This window comes from Pagrus pagrus (genome assembly GCF_965226575.1).
Source record: "Pagrus pagrus genome assembly, chromosome: 12".
Taxonomy (NCBI): domain Eukaryota; kingdom Metazoa; phylum Chordata; class Actinopteri; order Spariformes; family Sparidae; genus Pagrus; species Pagrus pagrus.
This window is the reverse complement of record NC_140196.1, coordinates 25,656,552-25,680,758: the sequence shown is the minus strand read 5'-3', so window position 1 is coordinate 25,680,758 and position 24,207 is coordinate 25,656,552. Positions and strand designations below refer to the sequence as shown.

General features: G+C 41.4%; 1 protein-coding gene across 5 annotated transcripts in view; it reads left to right on the top strand.

Moving 5' to 3' along the window:
* Positions 1 to 22,781: 22,781 nt before the first annotated feature.
* Positions 22,782 to 24,207, top strand: part of astn1 (astrotactin 1) — a 427,741-nt gene continuing 426,315 nt past the window's right edge. For 3 of the 5 annotated variants that reach the window (XM_084369247.1, XM_084369246.1, XM_084369245.1), the window contains exon 1: positions 22,782 to 23,323. In XM_084369247.1, coding sequence (XP_084225373.1) covers positions 23,014 to 23,323 — 310 coding nt within the window. In that variant the 5' untranslated portion in view covers positions 22,782 to 23,013. The remainder of the gene's footprint in view (positions 23,324 to 24,207) is intronic. The other 2 variants (XM_084369249.1, XM_084369248.1) reach the window with 1 other exon arrangement.

The following is a 24,207-nucleotide window of genomic DNA, read 5'->3' as shown; positions in this document are numbered from 1 at the left end:
TCATAACTACCAGCAACTCAGGACAAACTGTGAGATTATTAAGTCATTTCGTCTGTAATGGAGACATGAAAGCAGAAATAGAAATGGTGCCAGCCTGCCAGCCTGACTGGTGATCCAGCCTTCCCAGGTGATGTCGTGCACAGTGGCAGTGGTAAAACAATGTTAACACTGATGGTGCCATTATTCTATAGCCATTACATTGTGGAATTAACAGTTCTTTCATAAATATATTATAAAGCAAGAAACTTGTGGATTTCCAGTTTAAGTTGATGATATTTTGTCCATCTGGAATCAATGTGTGATTTGGACGAGCTTACCTGTCCTTTGCAGTTACAGTAAAGCAATATGTACACTCTAAAATGCTAACAAAAAGGAAATCAGTATCAGTTTTGGCCTGAAAAAAATGCTAATCTGGTACATTTAAGAGTCAAATTCTGATCCTCTGAACACAACCTTAGCCCTAGGAATCAGGCTTGTCAAGAGACTAATTACAATCACATCTCTCCAGCAATCACCATCTAACATACAGGAGGTAGAGTCTCCAGGTGCCTCATTTCCTGCTCATGCTTCATTTTGCATATTCAAGTTGTTGCAAAAAAAAAAGACCTTGCACTTTTAAGGAGCTCAAGTGCATTTCGAACCTTGTAGCATGTGTGCCCGGTGGTAGAGAGACACACAGAGACTGTACCTCTGCCAGCCCTCAGGTACTCATCAACCCTCCCCCCACACACCGAGGTGATATTATAATATTCTGGGTGAGGAAGCCTCATTATACATGTGTCGATAAATTATTAATGGCCTTAACAAATTATCCATCGCCAGTATTTGTTTAAAAATTTATCGACCACCTTACTCACACTATGATCCGGATCATTTCTGCTCATTAGACTGCCTGTGCAACAAAGCGCATGATGTCATCACAATATGAACTGATTCCTTGCAAAGGCAGACTTGTTGATGGAAGAACGAGTGGGTGGAAGCTGCACCTACTGTACTGCGCACTGTAGACATCTGTAAAGAATACAAAACACATTTAATTGGCCTGTCAGATCAAAGCATTCTAACAAATACCACTTACAAGAGAGCAGGATTACCAACTGTATCTTTTTTGCACAGCAGTCAGTGGTTTGGGGGTTGGAAAATCAAATTAGAGCTGTATAGAGAGCATGCTGTGTCCAACAAGCACTTTTTTTATACGTCTTTTATGTTTATCCTGATGAAAGTATTTCTCTTATATATCTAAATCCCCTTTAATGAGCTGAACAGTGAGAGTTATAAATTAGAGACACAAATAAATAAATAAATGAAAATGAAGCTTACAAAGCTGAAGGTCTTATTGGTGTTACATTCAGTCAGGACTCAAGTAATTCATGAAAAGACAGGCAAAAAATGTATTCATGTAAGCATGAGGATATACCCATCAGTCAGTTTTCTTTACTGATCAGAGCTATATTAAATTATCCATGACTTTAACAGATTCAAGGTGTAAATGGCATGATTCTAACCTCAATCTTTCTACGGATGTAAGGAGAAATAATGATTTCATAAAAGTGAGCTTGTTTTATCGTGATTAGGAGATGGTACAGTTTCCTGTTACCACAGCAACAAAAGTTGGCAGAGATGTTCAAATCAAATATCATTCAAATAAAACCAAGAGGTCAAACGAGCTGTCTAAATAGAATATCACTCCATTGTGTCTACCCGAACTGGAGAGGAAGCACAGCTGTAGACAGTGAAGGATCCCAAGTATTGATTCTTCTTTTATATGTGAAGCAGATTCTTGACAGAGCTACATTTGGGCTTGACGATGCCTCTTGTGACTTCAGCTTAAAACATCTGTCCTGCTATTTCTGCCGGCTTATCCTGGTTTGAGTCGTGATCTTAACAGGCGGAGCAAAGTAGCCCCGATGCCTTACTTTCCAGCCACTTCCTCCAGCTCCTTTATGAAGGACCCTATAATCCCTCTGCTGTGTTCCAGGCTTGACCCAGGGTCTTTAAAGTGGCGGAGCTGAAGATTCATGAGGTATTTCTCTGTGGTTTCGTCACTAGGAGCGACCTCTTCTCCTATTGTTCTGATATTGTCATCTGACATATTGTAATTGTAAAAACCTATCATAGCCACTTTAAGTAAAAGCTCATTGAAAGTAATAATACTTAAAGCAACAGTATGTAGTCATTTGTATTTTGTGTGATTTGGTAACAACTGTCGCAATTACAAATTCTATAACAATAAGTCTGATATGATATAACGTTATATGCTAACTACAAACAAACCTTGGCGCGTCATACCAACTTTATGTCTTGCAAACTTGCGTCTTGAAGTAAACATGCATGCTCTGGGATTTTTGTGATGTGGCGGTCAAAGTTTGCACAAGCGCAGCACACAGCTCAGAAGAGTAACAGCACGCCAAGCTAACATGAACTAAACCAGACACAATAACACCTGGCTATAACATGCTACCAGCTAAACCTCTGTCAAAATATGCTGACTTGACTTACCCGGGAATTCCACTGGTAGCATGTACGTTGTGGAATGGCTCAGCTACGGTTTTGCTCCGTCCCCCCTCAGCCTCCACCGGCTACGTTTGCAGCACGGTGCAGCACTGCCGGACAGCTGGAGTTGTGAGACTGAGTGTTATAAACACATCAACAAGAAGTGTTCGCAACCGAAGGATTGGAAGAAGAGCTTGGATTTGTCTTTTTTTTGACATTTTTGTGCTGGTGTCAACACGGAGTGTTTAATTATAAAATGAACCGGATGTTATGTTGTTGTTCTGGTGTGTGACTTCCTGTCTGCTCTGTGCGTCGTGCTCCGGCATCCGGCAGGAATAGAAGTCTTGCGTATCTGCTACGGAAGGGTCCGGACTGTCAGAGCTGCAACGGAGTAGATACCCAACACAGCAAAGCCAGTGGAAGTAAACACCTAGACTAGAGTGAAACCTATCAGCTCCGCTGCCGTGACGGAGCGGAGACGGACCCAACACGGATCTGGTGGAATTTAGGGGTTATGATGAAAAACTAGCTAGTTGACAACTTTGCTAACACAACCAATTGTGGGGGCGAGTGGCTGAGTCATAGACATCATTCACCCAATTACAAGTCACTGTAACATTAAAATGATTTTGAAGCTGTTGTTTTAAGGTAAAATATAAAGAAACGCAAGGTTGTCCAGTCTTTTGTGCTCATATGTTATTGCCTCACTGGTACCTGAAACAGCGCCCCCTGCCTGCTCCAATGCAGCCCGTGACATTTTTTGAGACAAAGTGCCCTTTTCTGTCTGAACTTCCAGTAGGGTGACCTTTGACACATTTGACCAGAGGTGAGAGATGGAAGGTATATGTTTGGGTAAATCAAGAGCTTTGCCTTCATGGCTCCCATGTCACATGACAACACAGTATAAAGGCCTGGTCAAACCAGCGTTTAATACAGCAACATTTCACTGAGCCAGAGAGGACCAAGCTCCTCTAGCTTATTAGCTGTGTTGCACCATCAACTTTTATTTAACCTCCTCTGTCCGAGTATAAATGGCTCTATAAAAGAGGGCTAGTTGGCAGACAGTTATGAGGCAGAAGTCGATGGTACACATCTTTCAAATAAACTGTGTGAACTTATTGTTCTTTTCCGCTAATGAGCTCCCTAACTGACAGTAAGCAAGCTTGCTAGCTTTTGTCTTCTCCTCTCCAGTAACTCTTTATTGAATAAAATGATGAACAACCCTGACAACAAAATGCCAGAGGGAGAACAGAGTAAAAAGAATAATAGAAAGGAGCTCAATGGGCAATAGAGCTCTGGGTTCTGTTCTCAAAGTCAAAGTCCTCATACAAAATCCCACCGACATTTGTAACGCTAATAAGTAAAAATGCTGTGATGGAGAAGAGACCTTCTCAGCTGTATTGTGTGGCTCACCTCATACATTTAAATAAGGACTTGTGTGGCTGTTAATGAACACCACTACCCATAAGCCCTAGCCATCTGCAGGCTAAACATCACAGCTCAGCAGAAAAAGTGAACGTGAGCAAGTAAAGGGGCTAGCTCAGTCATGTCTGTACTAACAGCAAGGACATATATGACTGAAGATTATAGAAATTTTAGATAGCAGGCAGCACAGGTAGGAAGTTAAGCAATGATTTTACAAGAGAGAGTGAGTGGGTTCTATGAAATGCTCAATGAGAGATTGCATCGTGGTCGTGACAGCATGACTCAGGCTCTCCATTGTTATTGCTCCCATGCTGGATAAATTTGGAACTGTTAGCTCAGCAGCTACACTAATTTACAAAATAGCCCTGTGATGACTCACTATAGCAAGCTTATAGAACTACATATTTCACATACGTTCACTTTCTGGTGCAAACAGGCATTGATTCCTGCATTAATGCCAGCGCTGCAGTGATGAAACAGTAATGCAGGTAACATAGTGAACTGTTACTGTAAGCATGTTTGAAGCATGTCCTCATAATTGAAGTGGGAGAAAAATCGCTCATCCACATTCACCAATGTCCAGATGATCCCACATTCTGGCAGTAAACTGCTACATATGTCAAAGTGATCAGCTGCTTAGAAGTCATATCTTCACTTTGCATGACATGCTCACCTGTTCCCTAGATGTTGTCCTCGGCTAAACTTCAAATCACTCAGTGTCAGAAATGTACATTTTATCAACAGATCTCTGCACACATTGCTCCCCATGAGGAAGTTGGGGGAGGTGTCTCTTGTCCCCCCCTGGCTTGATGGTGTATTTGGATGCAGAATATGTTTGGCTACAATGCATTTTCACTGTAAGTATGCCATTATCTGTATCTGTATCTGTTCAACTAGATTATCTGAAGGCCTATCGAGATCCAAAAATGGGGTAGGCAGGGCTTACACCAGAACTGAGTGGTGCTTAAAACTGAAGTGGTTGGTGCTAACTCGAAGTTGTTCATTAAGGCCTTAAACTAATATGGGTTGAAAGTTTCTATATTTATTATTGAATAGAAAACTATTTCCAGAACAGCCACAGAACTGAGCTTCAGATCAATGTTTTTGATGGCAGGAGTAAGAGAACTATTTACAGAACAAGTTTTATAAAACTTGAATGAAGACACTTCAGTTGGCTAGCCAATCAGAGTGCAGATGTCGCCCCCTACTCTCTCAACCCTACTGGTTAACTTTGCCATATTTTTGACATTCCAGGGGGAGATTTAGTGTCTGTGTCCACAAAAAAAGGATACCTTTAGAAATGCTTTTTCAGAACTAAGATAGCCATTGCTCCCTGCACATGTCTTCATCACAATCTGGTTCCGCTGGGATGGACACATGCGGGACACAAGACAGGAAGTGTCTGGAGGTCGTCCACCCAAAAGTTTAATTCTATTATTGAGAAGAGACCGGAAGACCAGACAACAAGTTTACAGGCAGACATCTTCAGTGGTTGTTTGCCTTGTTGTCCTTCATATTTTAGCTTTGGTTGTGGATCTGGAGAGTTTGGTCGATGTTCTCTGCTGTATTGTGTTGCCTCCAGCACACAAGGGCCTCCTCCCTGTTTTCAGTATCCACTTTGCTCTGTTTTTACCCATTTTGGTCCCATTAGCTCATGTCATCCTCATTAATCTTTTGAACAGCTTTGTTTGCCATGCTTAGGGCATATCATGCAGTTTTGTCTCCTTAATGAAAAAATCTTTGCACGTAAGACATCCTCCTTGCAAGTGCAGAATTAGCTTTTTCCAAGTGACCTTTTCTTGTCTCAGCCAGATGTTTTCCGCAAAGAGCAAATGGCATTTCCTAGTGCTAAATCTCCAGCGGATACATTTTCTTGTTCTTTTGTGGTGTGAGTCAGATCATTATCAGTCGCACTGAACCGTCGTACATACATCATCATGCTGACATCTGGTAGTCCACTGATTTAATATCACTGATGACATACTTGCTGTCCTATGTATACAAAATGCAAATCAGTGTTCCAATCTAGCAGTCAGCACAAACGGCAGACAGGATTAACACACAATATAAAAATACAGTTAAAAAAAAAAAAAAGATTTATTGAAACTAAAAATTCTGCTACTGCAAGTTATTATCTGACCTTACAACTAATTGAAATAAATAGAAATGAAATCTTCAAGTCTAAGGTAAAAAGGGTAAGGTAAAAAACTCAAATCTGTTTTCTAGAATTTTTCCAGCTAGATTTTATATCTTAACAGACAATTCTCCTGACATGGGTATTTGATACGGCTATGTAATGTTCCAGCTCTGACTGCTACCATGCAGTGAGCCAGTATCAACAAGATGCATGAGTGGAGCGACTTTCACTCCCAGCTTTTATGTGCCAGGTGTATTTTTACTAGACCAGCTTGTATCTCTGAAGCATGAAATTGACTTGTGCATTTCTATAAATATTTTTATATTTAACAATGATAGATAATTGTTTGTTGTATTGGGGGGATTGACAGTGGACACTTGAGATGACCAGAGTCAATGGGAGAGAGGTGGAGAAGGGGAATGGTGTGGAAATAAAGGTTCCCAACTGGAATCAAACTGGAGATGTTGCTATCAGGGTATATGGGATGCGCCTTAACCACTGGGCCTCCAGGATGCCCCAATATGACAATGACAAATATGATGGATATTACTTTGCCTGACATACATATTAACAGACTGGATTTTTATTTAATCCATAAATCCATCACTCCATCCATCCATCCATCATATACTGCTGCTAACTGCAATGTCATTGACTCTATCATGCACTGACAGTAAAGAATAGTTGAATATAATCTATCCATCCATTATCTGTTAGCTTTATATTGTCTAAGTGTCTGGTTTCACTCAGCTCAGTCTCACACCAAAGGGTCAAATAGACCCGCAAATCCACTAGAGGGCAGCATGTGAGGGTGACGGTAAAGTAAACGCATGTACGAAGGTACAGTTCCAGCAAGGGGCGACAGTGATGGAAGTAAAGAAGGAACGTACAATAAAGACGCCTAAATGTCAGGGTTGGTTGGGTGAGTCAGTCATAGGACTTTCATATGTGACTATGGTTTTTAGTCCTGTGTGAAGCCACAGTCGAAGATGACTGTTTTAAGGAAGCCATTTTTATTTCTTTTAAGCCAAACCATGATCTTTTCTGAAACTCATCCAAATAGTTTCGGTGCCTTTATTATGAAAGTGTAAGTGGACATGATAACTTGACCACAGAATCGCTGGTTTTAAGTACTGTTGCATGCAGTATGCATACAGTTGTGACGTACTACTTCGTCATGGCAGTGCGCCTCTGACCCCATGCTCCTGTAACCTTTTTCTCAGTCTTCTCGGGTTCGTTCTGATCAACTAGGTTCGGGTAAGGAGACTGGCAGTAGCACTGAAGCACGAGAGCAACTGATCTCCAGCCCACATAACACACAACACAGAATATGGTATAAATGTATATATTTAAATGTCAATTTCTCTCTCAACATAAAATAGTCAACCTTACACTCATTAAATGAAATGCAGTTCTTTCCACATAACTTAAATTCACAGAAAGAAATAAAATTAGCTGACCCAGGTAAGTACCGGTATAGAAAAAAATAACAAAAATTAGTTTCTTTCCCCTCTAATGGGTTCAATTGTCTTTATTCTTCCCTGTTTCCGTTGTCTGTTTCAGTTTATTCATTGTCTTTCAGGGTCCTCCAAGGAGAAAACAGTTCTTTAAAGGATAACTACCATTTTTTACAACCTGGACCTTATTTCTAGCAAACTATATGGTCATTTACTCACCCAGATAACTTTGGTGTCATTTGAAGTCGTTCGGACGAAATTAGATCCAGCGTAGCGCCGATATATCCATATAATGCGAGTAACGGGGCATCAACACACAGCCTCTATAATGCATTATCTGCCACGAAACTAGTTCATTTCACCAATATTTTGTTACGATATGCTAGTGCTATTCCCCTCTGAGTCCGGGCCCGTCCGTTATCAACATCCGGGGTCAAACTAGCAGTAGCAGCTACAGGTAAACAAGCTGGGCTGTCACAGGTGCGTGCGCAGCTCAGAGACGACATCTTCCAGGTCAGAGGTAGTAGGGCAACCTACAGACCCCGGCTGTTGACAACAGACGAGCCCGGACTCAGAGGGGAATAGCACTAGCATATCGTAACAAAATATTGGTGAAATGAACTAGTTTCGTGGTAGATAATGCGTTATATAGAGGCTGTGTGTCGATGCCCCGTTACTCGCATTATATGGATATACACTGGATCTAATTTCGTCCGAACAACGCCGAATGACACCAAAGTTATCTGGGTGAGTACATGACCATATATTTTGCTGGAAATAAGGTCCAGATTGTAAAAAACGGTAGTTATCCTTTAAGTTCCTTTGTCAGTTTGTTTGTTTTTTTGCAAAGGGGTGAAAAAAATAATTAAAAAATAAATTAAAAAATACTGAGATCTCAGAAAAAAAAGTGCAACTAAAATGTGTCACTCCTCCGGACTGAGCCTTGTCCTACCACACTGATGTCCACACTGCGGTCCGATGAACCAAGAGCCTCCATGCAGCATGGCGGGTGATACAGGTTGCAGTTGAACCAAGGGCCTCCACGCGGCAACGGCGGGTGATGTGGATCACAGTTGGGCCGAAGAACTCGTCCCTCAAAAAAAACCAGCCTGCATAATATGCAGCGTAATTATTTATCAGCTTAAATGACTGTCTCTTTACTTCTTCCAGTGTACATTGAACAATACAGTTTCATCACTTAGAATATAAACAGCTCAAATACAGAAAATAAAAAACACATGAAATACTGCGTCATTGTGGTATCTGAGCTACAGCGACAGCTATGGAGCTACGCTCGGCCACATTACCAGGCCGCAGCTGAGCTAACAGCTCGGAAAACTGCTAACCGTCACGGTAACATACAATAACAACATATCACCACAACATCACAAAAAACACGTCTCAATACCATTAAACATTTATTGACTATCCTGACTGGCTTTTTCTTTCTGTACTGAACCAGAATGATACTGCTAATCAAGCTAACGGTGCAGCTAACTCACCAGAATAGTTCAGAAAAGTTCGAGGAAACACTGTCGGAGTTGCTCCCGGGATCGACTTCACTTCCCACCAGGTAAGTATCTCTTCACACTCACTTCCTAACGACAGTTTTATCACAATATTCGCAACTATGATCACGTTTTGGTCGCCGAACGAGGACACTTTGCTCCGCGGCTACATGAGGTTTCTCCTTTCTCTGTCGCTCACCTTCTCACACACCGAGAGCTGCGGGTGATGCATTCAGGTAAGCTCAGAAATGACACTACCGGACGAGAAACAACTACGATACATTCAAAGAGTTCTGTAAATTACACTACTATGAAACTAACCAGGGTTACACTCCCATATCCATCACATCCTTAGATCAAACTTTTGGAGTACAAAGAAAAGGTACTTACACTTGAATGCGCTGTCATTGTCATTGCAGCGTCTGTTGTACTGTCAAATGAGCTGTCAAATGTTTGTCCCCTCTTGGCTTCGTTTAGATTTATGTGACACACCGTGATGTCTGTGGAGTGTGGGTCAGAAGAGCCAGTAAAGCATGCTGGCTTGCATATTACAAATTGCAACCAGATGTAGTGGGACATCCTGGTATGTTTTTTGCCATACTGCATTTCATGTTCTTCGTATTGGGACATACTAAATATTTTTCTGGCATACTCCATAGTATGGTAGTGTGGGCTTTTGATCACAGGGCTTGTTGTTTTCACAGGTAGGCAAGGCCAAAAATGACAGGGACATGGTTGACTGACGGGTCTATTACCACAGTTTGGCATGATACCGGGTTGCATCAATCATGAATGAACTGCAAGCATGTATTGAATATTCTTGGCAAAAAAGGGCTGGAATGGATGAAGCAGAGCCACAATGAACCAATTCACCCAAATTTAAAAAGGATGATGATGATGATGATGATGATGATGGTGGTGGTGGGGATGATGATGATGATGATGATGATGATGATGACAAGTTGCCTTTGTCTTGCAGTGTGAAATGTTTGGTCTGATTCATAAATATGCGAAACCAGCGAGCTTTCTCTCGGGTGTCGACAACCACGGAATCCTTTTTTTGCACTTGTGTCTAGGAAACTCTGGCTGACTAGTGCATCGAATGTTTATGTTGAAAATCAAGACCAGTTACCTTAAAACAAGTTTAATAATCTACATTTAATTATAAACATATTGAAATAAATCAAGATATCATGAATTGTCTTTTTGCAGCCAATTGTCAGTTTACCATTGTCACTTTGTTTAATCCTGTAAAACCCAGTTACCAAAGTACAGGTTTGGCAAGGCTGAACAACATGTACTTCAGAGTGATTAAACATCTCCACCAGAACCAGAGGTTCACATTTCAGGTTCATGTTCTTGCTGTTACAAAGAAGGACACACAATGTAAGAATCTGCATGATAACACTGGAGCAACATGAATATCTCAAGTGTCTCACGGTGAAGAACAGCTCTCCAAACATTTCCCTAGCCAGGGGTGTACACAGTATCTGTTTCTTATGGTAATTGCTCTAGTCAACCAACCCCCGGTTGCCATGGCAATCACTCACTCTGCAGGCATTGGTTGGTTGAATAAGTTGAGCTAACAGTGACCCGCTGACACTGCATATGACTTACAGTCTTTGTATACAAACCATGATGGTGAAAGCGTGTTCGACCGACATCACAGGGAGAGGTGGGAGTTTTCTGAGGAAGTAAATCACACGTACGTTTTTAGATTCAACACCTGCCATACTTCAAAGAACATTAAGACACTGTGTGAATGGTGCCTTTTGTGTTTAATATGCACACAATGCCTGCCTGTCCTTGTTAGGCCTGTTGATCAGAGACGTCCATTTAGTCAAACACAAACAGCCTTCCTATTTAGCAGATCCTGTGTCTGGTGTGTCTCATGTAAAACTAGTTCCACTGATTCAGTGCTTTTACAAAACTGCACAGCGCAGCAATAACGTACTCATCTAGAGTGTCACAGTCAAACCTAATTTTGAAAGATCTGCTGACCAAAGGCTAATTCTTACATCACAAAGCTCTGCCTCACTGTCAAGAGGTAAAAGCTGGCGGTTTTATTTTGGTCTCATTCTGTTGATGCACAGGATTTATATCCTGACTATTACTTTATTTATTTGCTTTATAAATATGTTGTCAAACTGCCATGCTGTCTACTTATTCAAGGTTACCTACAACTAGAGAAGAGCTAACTCTGCATACAACTAAATGGAAGGAAAATGAGTGAAAGAGCCTTTGCAAAGTGTGCAGCTGTGATACTGATATCAATGACCCTTATTCATATATGACGGTCAGGTCATAAACATGTAATGTGATATGACACCTTTTGTAGAAATGCCGATATGAAGTGTGTGCCTTTGACGCGCTCAAATGTGAGAGTCATCAGTGGTTTGTAGAAAGGTTAACTGACAGCCGCAGCATATCTAAACCAAAATACCAAAATATAAAAATAAATAAAATATCTGGCATGCTTCTAGGGCCATTAAAAAAAAAACAATCTACTTTGTATGTAAGTATGCTGCACCGGCATCCTCTGACAAATTCCTCTGCTCACACTAAACAAGTGATAATGAGTGGAGACTAGACAAACCATAGCAGGACACTCTGCTGGGGACTGACACTTGCTGTGATATCATTATCCTGCTGGCAGCTCCTCTCTGTGCTCTGTTACAACACTGAGCAGACAGCACTGTGAGCGAGAGACCCACTGAGCAACAAAATATATAAAAACAGTGAGTTGAAAACTTGAGTACTTTGTTCATGCTGAGATTAATAAGTGTCCTTCTAAATCTTGTCCTAACAGATTCACGCCGGCATCCACTCTCGATATAAAAAAAGACTATATAGGTAACAAGTAGTTTGATTTCTCTTAAAGTAGACATATGCAGCTGTACATATTAAAGCAGCAGGTACTTTCAAGTACAAATGCAATCAAAATACAAGGGCAGATATAGAAATAATAGAATACTATATACAATATAAAAGACAATGAAATAATCTATACAATAAAATGCTTAAGCTGTCAAATAGATTAAGAGGTAGTAAGTAAAATAGAATAAACTAAAATAAAATACTGAGGTATAAAAGGTAAGAGGAACATGAGGTGCGAGAGGATAAGGTGCAGCGTTTACAGTAATAATAATTTAAGATTATTTGTGTGTTTTGGAGTGAGCGTTATAAAGTCTCATGGCACCAGGAATACATGATTTCCTGTGCCGTTCCTTTAGGCAGCGGGGTTGAATGAGTCTATTGCTGAAGCTGCTCTTAAGCTTGTCCAGAGTTTTGTGGAGGGGGTGAGAGGCATTGTCCATGATCGCCAGCCGTTTTGCCAGCATCCTGTCATCCGCCACCTCCTCCAGGGTGACAAGCTTAGAGCCAACAGCAGACCCTGCCTTATACAACGGACCCTGCCCTCTTGCAAGTCTAATGCTGATAATACCTGCAGCTCAGTCCAGAAATGACATTTTAATGTGGAGGCATCAAAGATATTCATGAACAGGTTCTCAGTTAACTTAATAATGTTAAAATCACACAGGGAAATAAATCATAGCCAGGTAGTTTCGTATTTTTTAAAAACCTGAATGAAGTGCTTTACAGTGTCCCACACCAGTGCATGTGGACTCAGCTCAGATGATTACTATAATCCCAATGTCCAAAGCCAACATTCAGGGCCCAGCCAACCATATCTCAAGTATAGTTCATTTTTCCATAACCATAATCTTTTCCTAATCGTACCCATATCACATTCGGTATGTGCAGATATTGTAGAAAGTAAGAATTGTAAAAGCAGTGGCATTAATACGCTGGGGCTCAGCCGCCATTCACTGGATCAAAACAGGACATCATCATTATAGATGTTGAACACACTTTTCTATTGCCATGCTACCAGGAGTGTTCACAAATAAGATGCCAAAAGAAAAAAAGAAAACAAGTTAAAGGGGAATTTATCCAACTCCACAGCAACATTTTACCTTGACCTTGAAGGATTTTGTTAGTTTGTCCTTCTCATGATGAACAAAAGATCTTTTTTAAGATTTTTTCAGACTTATTATTCATGTGCCCATGCATTATTATCCATTATACTTTGTGGATTAACCTTGATCCAGTTTCCTGAAAAGGTAATAGGTACATTATTATCGAAATGAGACTGAACAAAAAGGCAACAGTACTCGACAATAAACCCTGTTTTTCCATTTCCGATGACTGAAGAAGATTGCAGTAAATCTGAGTGAGAGTCAAACAATTTACCATTTGCAACAGTTCACATCTCCAATAAAAATCCCTGACATGTGGTATACTCTATGTACCATTTACTGTTTTGATGATAAAGACAGCTTTGAGACTTCTGATTGCGCCGAACTATAAGCACAGATGATTGCAGAGGATTATGGAGAAATTGGAGTGAGCTTGGAGTAAGCTACATATTGTTTTAAATCCATAAGTAAGATTCAAATGTGGCTTTCTGTGATAAAAAATGACGGCAGTGTTATTTTTTATTATTTTAGCAGATTTACACATCACTGTGTGCATCGCTGTAAATGTGCCTGGACACAAACGGTGCAGCTGAAGGAGCCCATTGATTTCATCCAATCTTTGCACCACTTTACAGCCCTCTGAGCTCACATCACACAAACACACACAAACACTGGCATACACACACACGCATGCACACGGTCTGGTAACCAACAATTCCAGACCATTACAATCCTCCAGCACTGGGTTAAAAGGCTCTGCATAATCTGGGACGGTTTGTCTGAAGTGGCACGTTCAGATCATGTTCTGAGCATTTGAAGAGGCTGTAACTGGAACTGCTGCAGGATGATTTGAACCAGTTGTTGGAGCTCCAACAGCATGATGACAAAGGCCTTTTCTAGGCTGTAATCAACTTTGCAGCCCACGCATAGGCTGAGGGGCTAGCGAGCTGAAAAGATGAATCTGTTCGCTCCTGATCACAGAACAAGTCATACAGTGGGCCAAAGCCTTGCTCGTTTGGCATCGGGAAGAGTCTCAAGATTAAACAATGAGATCTTTCTCTTGATCAGGCCCTCGGCCTGCCCTCCCCGCCATCCCTGCACCTGCTAGTCACAGCGCCTGATGTATGTGCTCTCTTCTTCCCCTCCCTCTCTGTCTCTCTCCATCCCTCTGTCTCTCAACTTTCACTGACTCTCTTTCTTCTCCTCCCCCTCCAACCCTTTTTTCACCGCTTTTGATTATCGGCAGCGACCTGAAACTCATGCGAGCAAATCTATCGGAATTTCATCTCTGCCTCGCTTGCAATCACATTCACATGTGCACTCTGTCTCACAATGTCTTCGCACACTCTCTCTGCACACACACACACACACATACATTCACCCTATTTTGTCATTCTGTCTTCAAGTCTTTCTCTCTATCATTTAATCATAAACACTAGAACTGAATAATCCAGACTAGACTCAAGCTGCTCGCTCATTTTCTGTTTGTCACTGTATAATACACAGAGGTGGGGGACCCTTCTCCAATTCCACAGGAAGAGTTGATGTTGCAATCATTATCACTGAATTAAGGAAGTTTCAGGTGCGTTGTTAAATGCAGCCTCGAGACTAAATGAGTGCTCAGCGCCTGCAAATTAATTGGAGAGAAAGTGTGAGATATTTTCGGGATCCCTTCAGGGAAATTCTCTGCAGCTCGCACTCTAACGGAGAGATCAGAGGTCCTGGTGAGGTGCAGAACAGTGCAGGTAGAGATTCAAGGACACTGCAGAGGGGTGGATGCTTAGCGACACCGGGGCTTTACCCTGAGCCCTGTGGTTGAAGGACATTCTGTCCCAAAAGCAAATCTACCTTACTGCCAGTTATAGATAAATGAATTGTAGGGTAAGGTTGGCGGCATTTCTGCATTTGTCTGACTGTCAACAAGTCCCATGGAAAGACCGAAACCAACAATGCGGTACCTCCTTTCTCAATGCCTTCCGACTTTTCTACCCCTTTTGTGACAACTCAGTCCCAAAACTTTTTACTTAGGACAGCAAAAACTAGTGTGACGCAGGATGATTCACCCTTCCCGATTAGAATCTGCCCTATTTCCAGACAAGAATGTTGATACATGCCAATTCTGCAACACCCTGAATTGTCTTCTCTGAGTTGTGTCCACAGCCTCTGGCAGCCCTGTCACCAGAATAAAAGGTTGGCATTGTATGTTTCTGCAGGACAAGGATAAGTTGAATGTCTAAGTTTGATACATATCATATTAAGATTTCTGCAATACAAGTAAAGTGATGTAGTTCAGATGGCATCTACTGTATATGAGCTGACTTTCTCACTTGGAGGAGGAGGGGTTGGACGATGGTGAGACAGCTTGCGAAACACAAAGACCACCGTCTCTGGGCAACAAAAGTGGGCATTTGTAACGAGATTTTTTGCGGCTGTTTTTCTGTCACAAAAGCCAAAAAAACAGCTAACCCAAAACATAACTTTCCTAACCCTAACTAAGTAGTTAATGTGCCTAAACCTAACCAGACCTTCACTTCAGTCACGGTGTAACCACAATGTAAAATTGAAATGTAGTGATTGAACATATCCATGGATTGCAGAAACGTTCAATGCCAACATTTATTCTGGTTACTGGGTTAACAAGAAGGTCTATGAAAGGATCACTCTCTACAGTATATTGGCAGGTCTGTGGCAGGATATGCACCCAGGGATCGGTTTCACAGAGAGATATATTGGACTGGTTTGTAGTGTCAGGCCAGTCCACTAATACAAGTGAGACAAAAATAAACACATATATTTTAAACCCTTAAAAGTTAGCCACCCTTCCTCCTGGCTGAATCAGACCGAAGAGCTCCGAGTTACAGAAATAGATGTGGTTTTTTTTATTCTGACATTCTTCACTGAATTTTCCCTGTAAAACTTCCTTGTAACTGTTGAATTTTTCCTGAAGTCAGACATTCTCTGCAGGAGTGAATGGAGCTGAGCTGTTTGATGGAGATGTTTGGTTAGCGGGGCTTGCTCATCAGAGCTTCCTGCATCTCCATTTCAGACTACACTTCAAAGGCTGGCACTTCAACTACGCATACAATTTTTGATGATGTCTACCTCCTGTGAAGGTTACATGCACTTCCTGCAAGTTGCTTTTGACAAAAGAAGCGACAAATGAGCATGATGCAATGTAAAGACTTGAATATGTGAAACAGCTTGCAAATGTTACTTATTTAAAGAGCTGGACACTGCAATTTAGGGCAAATATTACAACAGGTTTATATAGTGTCTTTGTTAGGGACTTATCAGTTAGGATTGATAACCATTTGGTGCTCAAAATTAACTGCAGTGTGTGTTCATGGAACAGGTCACCCAGTGTGACAGCTGGGCTCACTGATGTGTTTTTAATAGTTTTTGGACAGAAATGGAGCTCTGACACAGAGGAAGAAGGTATATAGATTTGAATAAGGAGGCAGCTCTTGCTGTAGGATACATTTGTTGTTAGTTTTTGTTAGTCTTTTAATGTTTTTTTTGACATAACAAAAACTATAGAATATCACCAGCCTTACCTTTAATCGACAAAGAAATAACATTTCATTTGATGCTGACACAGTGTGTGAAATTCTTCCAAATGATCATTTAAAGTCTCCCTGGAGCCGTAAGGCAATGTACCAGAAAAGTTTCACTCCGTCCTTATCCTCTTTGTCACTTATTTCTTCTGGACTGTCCAACAGCAGAGAAGTCGGAAAGTAAAAAAGGCCAAACACTTCCAGCAGCTAAAACTTTATAACTGCACTCGATCATATTTGAATAGTAATGAATTTACTTCACCCAGTGTCTTCAAGAACCACCAGTCCACCATCAATAATGAATGTCTTATAGTCTGGGCACTGTTTATTCCACTTATTCTCTTCAATCACTTTAAACTTATTAATGTTTCACTGTGGGGGGGCAAAGCCAATCTACTCCCCTGCTCTTTATTTAGCTATGATTTAAAGCACTGCCCTATTTTAGACTTTAAAAAAGCCTCTGATGAGGACACAAAGAGAGAGCAATGGCAGTTAATAGGAGACCACAGAGCTGCTTAAATATTAAATTGATGGACAGTGGTGACACAGAAAACACAATCTCTTTTTCTTATGGCTTTGCATCCAAATCCAAATGGCAATTGTCTAGTCCACAAAACAGTTAGGGGATTTAGAGTCCTAAAGCCCTCTGCAAATGTTAGTCTCAGTACAATTCCAGTGGATTTCTGCTCTGTATTTGTTTGTTGTCCTTTTTCCTCTTGTAGAATTCCTGTCATTGTAAAAATACACTGTTAAAAAATGTCAAGTCAACTTGCATGTACTGTTGTTTTTGTAACCTGGAAAGTGCACTTTCACACTGATCGATGTTTAGATACAAAAAAATGTAAGTGTGATGGGAAGGATCACTCAGATTATCACCCAACTCTGCAGCTTCCCTTCATGGTGTGTTAGCATCTTCCAGCCAATACTAAGCTCAAATGGTGACAACAGTAAATGTTATACCCAGTAGGTGATCTGAGGGGGATGATTTTGTCAACAAAATGACCAAAAATTAATCCCCCTTTGTTAAGCTGCCATCCCCCCATCTCCATCCTCTACAAGCAGAGCAGGTTCAGTGACAGCAGGGTTGTTTAGTTGATGTAGTCTAGTCTGCCTGACTCATTGATCCTTTATTTGACAGAGGTTTGTGCAAGTTAGAATCTCTGGTCCTGACCATGGCTCTGAAATAGCAGCACACTAACTATGTGTAGTTTAACCACCATGTGTGGTGGAGCTGTCCGTGGTGCTGAAGTAGCACACCAACTAATGTGCCTAAACCTAACCAGACCTTCACTTCAGTCACAGTGTAACCACAACGTAAAATTGAAATGTAGTGATTGAACATATCCATGGTTTACAGAAACATTCAATGCCAACATTTATTCTGGCGACTGGGTTAACAAGAAGGTCTATGAATGGATCTCTCTCTACAACATTTGTCTGTATTGGCAGGTCTGTGGCAGGATATGAACCCAGGGATCGGTTTCACAAAGAGATATTAGACTGGTTTGTAGTGTCAGGCCAGTCCTAATACAAGTGAAACAAAAATAAACATATATATTTTAAACCTGAAAAGTTAGCCACCCTTCCTCCTGGCTGAATCAGACCGAAGAGTTCCGAGTCCCCATCCCCCCATCTCCATCCTCTACAAGCAGAGCAGGTTCAGTGACAGGGGGGTTGTTTATTTGATGAAGTCTAGTCTGCCTGACTCATTGATCCTTTATTTGACAGAGGTTTGTGCAAGTTAGAATCTCTGGTCCTGACCATGGCTCTGAAATATCAGCACACTAACTATGTGTAGTTTAACCACCATGTGTGGTGGCGCTGTCCATGGTGCTGAAGTAGCACACCAATCTAGTATTGCGCTTTCTTCACGTAGGCCAACCTTTCTGTCAGTTTTAGCTCGGATTATATATCATATAGAGTGCTGCGGGGATGACATATTTTTGTAGGCTCACCCAGAGGTTCTCAATGGTTTCCTTCTCAAAAAGCCTATGGGATTTTTCAATGGAAATTTGGATGACTGCAGTAAGTAAGCTCTGTGGCAAACATAAGTTTACAATACTTACACGTTTTGTTCAGCAAGATAATCCTCAGCGATGAACACCACTTTGATAATTTTGAAAGGTAAATGAAATCACTAGAAGTAAAAGGCTAACCTTAGGCTATGCTAAAAATTTGCGATTTTGAGATACGGGTTTACTCTCACATTAATATGAAACGTTCCGTGGACGAGCAGGGCAGGGACTGGTCGAAAAATATAATCTTTTTTACCAGCAAAAATATTTGCTTTCTGTGTGCAAGTAATCATGACATAAACATCAGTTTGAAAAGAAACACTGACATCTGAATTATTGTGTGTAAAGGCCTTTAGGCTCATATGGCCCAATGAGACAATCCCCCTATCAAAAACTTGCTGAACCACCGAATGGCTATACCTGCTAAACATCGAATCATCATGTTAGCATCGTCATTGTGAGCTAGTTAGAATACTGATGTTAGCTTTTAATTTGAAGCACAGCATCACAGAGACACTAGCATGGCTACAGACTTTAAGCCTCTCACTCTTATTAATAAAAATGTGAGTATGCAAATTAGCATTTACTCAGCAAATCAGTTTTAAAGTCAACAACAAATGGAGAGAAAATAATGCACACTTGGCTCTTCATCCACATGAACATTGTTCAGTATACCTTGGGACAAAAGTACAATACAATACAGTATTTGTGTTCTGTTTCTGGTTAATTGCATGATTTAATCTTAAACAACAGAGCCAGTCGTGCCATGTCTGGCTCACATTCGTCTGTTGGATCAGCTGCTAGTGTTAATACAATCTACGCTGTCTTCTTTCCTGGAGCAAGGCCAGACATTTCTCACACATTAAATCCATGACAAAAGTATAAAATGTGATAATAAAAATTCTTTACTCTCACTCAACCTTCATTTAAAAAATATGGTCTTTTTATGACAAGAATCCTTGTAGCAAGTAGCCACACAATATGTTTCCGAGAACCGAGACAAACACTGTGCACTGAAGAGAATGGGAAAGGTAAAAGAAGGAAAGAAACTCAACAGAATGTTACCACAGTTGAAATTAATAATAACTCAAAACCTATGAAATATGAATGTAAAGTAAGGCTAAAAAAGTTGCACTTTGTCCGTGACTTTTTCTAAAGGCCTGGCACATTCTAAACCCACACAGGTGATTTTAATGATGTTGCCTCACTGGACCTTTTGTCAGGACTGCGTGGGAGAGTGAGACTATACAAAGCAGGACAAGTTACATCTTTATCATTTCTATTCATAAAAAACTGCATGGCTTTCCACTTATTTATCGTACACAAAGGTACAGAGAGATACACAGACACATACAAAAGAAAAGAAAATAGCAACAATAATGCATCACAGCTTATTTTGTTTTTAACATTAGATAGAGTGGTGGTATATTGTTTTCATTAATAGAAGGCAGGGACCTTGGCTTGGATTCTGACCATTATTTTTGTCATGAATATGGAATTTTGTAAAATGTAGACGTATAATATACAGCATCTCATTTCCAATCTTATCTTGACTAAAATACAACATCAATTCATCCATCGCAAGTCTCTTTTCGAGAAAGGTGGCTGCATCCAACCAAAACACTCGGAAAGAAAGAAAATCAGAAATCAGACTCATAATCAGTATTATGAATCTTTCTGACACAAGATTTACCAGTTAAATTCTATGAAATATCTTGAAGACACATCCTTAAAGGGGCTCTGTGGAACTTCTGTGTTGTGCTGGAAGCTGGCTGTTGCTAAACTAGCGTTAGCTACTGATGCTCTCTGTCCAGAGTGGAGAGAGGCTCTGAGATGAAGCACTGGAGAATGTACATTGTCGCGGAAAATGCGACCCAGGTCCTTCGCAAAGAATACCACAGTCCAGCAGCGTTAAACAACTCTAACAAGTCGTCCACAGGCTTGTGTAGGTCAAGGAAAGGTCTTATTTTAAATGGTTACCATTACAATTGATATTACAAGTTACAATTTGCACACATATGACCAATAAAAAAGTGTGTAATTGCTTCAAATTGTTACAAAGAGCCCCTTAAAGTTTGTTATTGATACAGTATTGATCAAAAATTTCCCATGCTCTCTTCCACTGTATATCATTCAATATGGAAGACCCAAAACATCTAGATGAAGGGACAGAAACATAACACATACATGTGCTCCAAATATTCTCGTTCTTCTCTTTCACAACATTAGTTCCATTAATACAAATATTTCCCGCACAGTCTTCAAAATTAAATGGCAAATCTGCAACAGCAGCATTTTGTAGAGTTTCTGTTAAAGCGTCAACAAAAATAACATACTCCTTTGGTTTTATAGGTATTTGGAGTGAGATGACAGCACACTGTTGCTTTGCCCTCCCCCTTCAATCTGAGCAGAAGGCTAATCCACCACAATAATGGAAAACACCTGTATGTGCGTGTGTGAAGCATGTACGTTTATTCATGATTATTGCTACATGTGTTCTTTGAAGTAAGTTAGCAGAACTGTGTAGGAGAACAAATGGTTAACCAGACTTAATACAGTTGTTAAAGTTGAAAGAACTAAAACAGTGAATGTCCAGATGGAGTGTCCTTTCAATAGACTTTTTACATGTAATTAATTGAGTACATGTTCATAAGTAGCCATAATGTTAGCTCGAGCTGGCTGTTACAGCCCAACAGTTTCTGTTAATGTTTCCAGTCCAGTGTTTCTGTTAATGACCAGCTCATTAAAGTTGTGCTGTTTCACTTGTGTTCCATATTGAACTGTGGAGAGGGATGATGTTTCTGTTGTTGTTATTCAGATCATTTGCTCAGTCAATGATAGTGAAAACAGGTGTGCATCATTAGGTGCTCTCAGGCGTGAGTGACTGAGTGCTGTCAGTTTGAAGGGTAAAGCCGGGTAAAGCCTGCTGTAAATGACATTGTGATAGAGTAAGTGCGCGCATGTGCGTGCACATCGACAAATTGTGATTGTCAGCGGTCACAAAGGAATCCCAGGTCAAAGGATAACTCCACCAATTCTGCACATTAAAGTGTGTTTACAGGTCTTGGGGCCTACTGCTGCATACGAGAAAAAGTAGTATAAAACCTTTTAGTGACGCTACTCAGCAGAGGTGGGAATTGTGGAGTCATCAAGTCATCTCCATGCCATGTATTTGTTCTGGTCATGCACTAAACCAGCTGAGTCCAATCAGCACAGCTCTTCAGCCAGGAAGGTGAGCTAATTAGTGAATGCACCTGGTTCAGTGACTGAGCAGAACAAATACATGGCATGGAGATGACTTGATGACTCCACAATTCCCACCTCTGCTACTCAGTGACTAGGCTGCATTGTGGGTAATGTAGGCACCAGGTTTTAAAGGGAGTCCACTTGTCTAACATTGCACTCCTATAACACTGTTGGACTCATTATGGACAGCTTGAAAACAAATGATCAAAATTGCAGCACAACCAGATATGCACTTTTTACACACTTCCTCCTTTTTAAGACCTGGTGCCCACAATTCCCACGATGCAACTAAGCCTCTGAGTGACATCACTGGAGTAAATTCCAGATTATATAAATGCTTCCTCTTGAACCAAAAAATATTTTGTACCAGTGTTTTCCACATATGCAGTAGTACTCCCCAAGACCTGTAAACACACTTAAATGTGAAATTTTGGTGGAGCTTCCCTTTAATGTTCTTTCAAGTTCTTGTATCAGTCAAGCTGTGCCTACCTAAGGACTGGCCTTGCTCATTTTTTTCAAAGCTTTTGTTGAACATCATGGGATCTCCGTGTCATTTAATTTACTTATTTTTCCCAGCAGCTCTTTCTTCAACATCCCCTTTAATGTTCCCCCAGTACCTCAGTATCTGAGGTGTTGGCTGTACAGACACTGACACAGTGAGTTTTTACATTCAGCTCATACAGCTACACCATCAATTACGCAATTATGCACGCACCCAGTCAAGTGTCCACCCAATCAGAGAGGTCATGCAAACTACTAAAGATGCTCAGTGGCGGCGCTTGGAGATGATATGCAAATTTGTACGAGGGCCCACATTTACAATTAAATTAGAAATGATGATGCTTTTGTTGATGGGACCCACGGGGCATTATGGGCGCATGCCCTGTTGGTAATCTATGGTCAAGCCATTACAAGGCCATTTGGACAGTTTATCGATCAATTACAGTAAAAGGGGTCAACAGCACTACAGCACGGAGCAGCCGCACAGAGCCGGTGGTCAGTACTGTATGTTAAAAAAATCCCGTGACTGATCATATTTGAGAAACAAGAGGCGTTTGTTTCCCACACTGTGAGAGCCCGCCGGTGCATCACACCCCCCTCACTCACTCCGCTGCTCTCTCATCCGCCGGGCTGAGAGAGCCGAAGCAGCCTGCGAGAGACACAGCGAGGAGGGGAGAGAGGTAACCGAGCGACGGAGATGGCGAGCATCAACATGGGGCCGAGACCGCTGCTGCTGCCGCTGGGGCTCGCGTGGGTCCTTGTGGCCGTCCTAACACCTAATGTCCGATGTCTAAACGGCGACGAGGACCAGAGCCAGGACACCGAGTGCAAGATGAAGAGCGTCACCGTGTCGGCGCTGCCGTTTCTGAGGGAAAACGACCTGAGCATCATGCACAGTCCGTCGGCCTCCGAGCCGAAGCTGCTGTTCTCCGTTCGAAACGATTTTCCCGGAGACGTCGTGGTGGTGGACGACCTGGAAAACACCGAGCTCCCCTTTTTCGTCTTAGGTGAGTCTTTGAGAGACGACGGTGTCCGCGGTTCATTAGCCGCTAATTGAGCGGATTAAACCCCCCGCACTCTTTATCATTACACTGGAGCATCTGTCTATTAGCTTAGGCCAGGCTACACATCATGTTTTTACTGCTTTATAGGCTAAACAACCACCAGCAAGAACATGTACGTCTGTTAGCAGCGGTTAGCTTGCGTTTGTGTGTCATAATAAGTCCGTCAGTGGATGAGTATTAGTTGAGCGCCTGCTATTGATAACACTGTGGTGGGCTACATCACACTTAGCACTTGTTATTGCAATAATAGGCCGCATAGCATCCTAGTGCTAACAACATTGTAGTTTATTTCCTTTCAGTTACAGTCAGCAATAAATACATTTGTCGGAGTGTCACTTTCATGCTCTGAACGCTCATTCATGAGTGTACTGCACTGACACTAGCTTCCACACGTGGCTCACCTAGCTACATGTGTGAGAAACTGCTTGCTAATTAAACAGACCAGCAAGTTGCAGCCAAACTGCTCTCACTTGAGCACAACTTTTGTCTCATGGTTTCTCTGTGCTGTCCTTGTTTTATGTTTCATAATTGATTAAAATGCGACAGTTGGCAACTTCATCCAACTGCAGACCCCCAGCAAGTGCCCCTGAACTGGCGGTTAAACTGTTTGTTTAACAGTGAGCCCCCTGAGCCACAGAGACGCACTGTGTGGCTCTGTATGGTCTGCAATGACAACTGTGTGTCTGTTTGGGATTGTGTCAACATTTACCATTGTAGTTTCTGGTGTGCCTGGGCCTGATTGTACCTGAGATCATTTCATGTTCTCTCAGCCAAGTCAGCAATCAACAGGAGAGCAGTTAAAAAGCATGTCTGGCATGTGAGTGTGT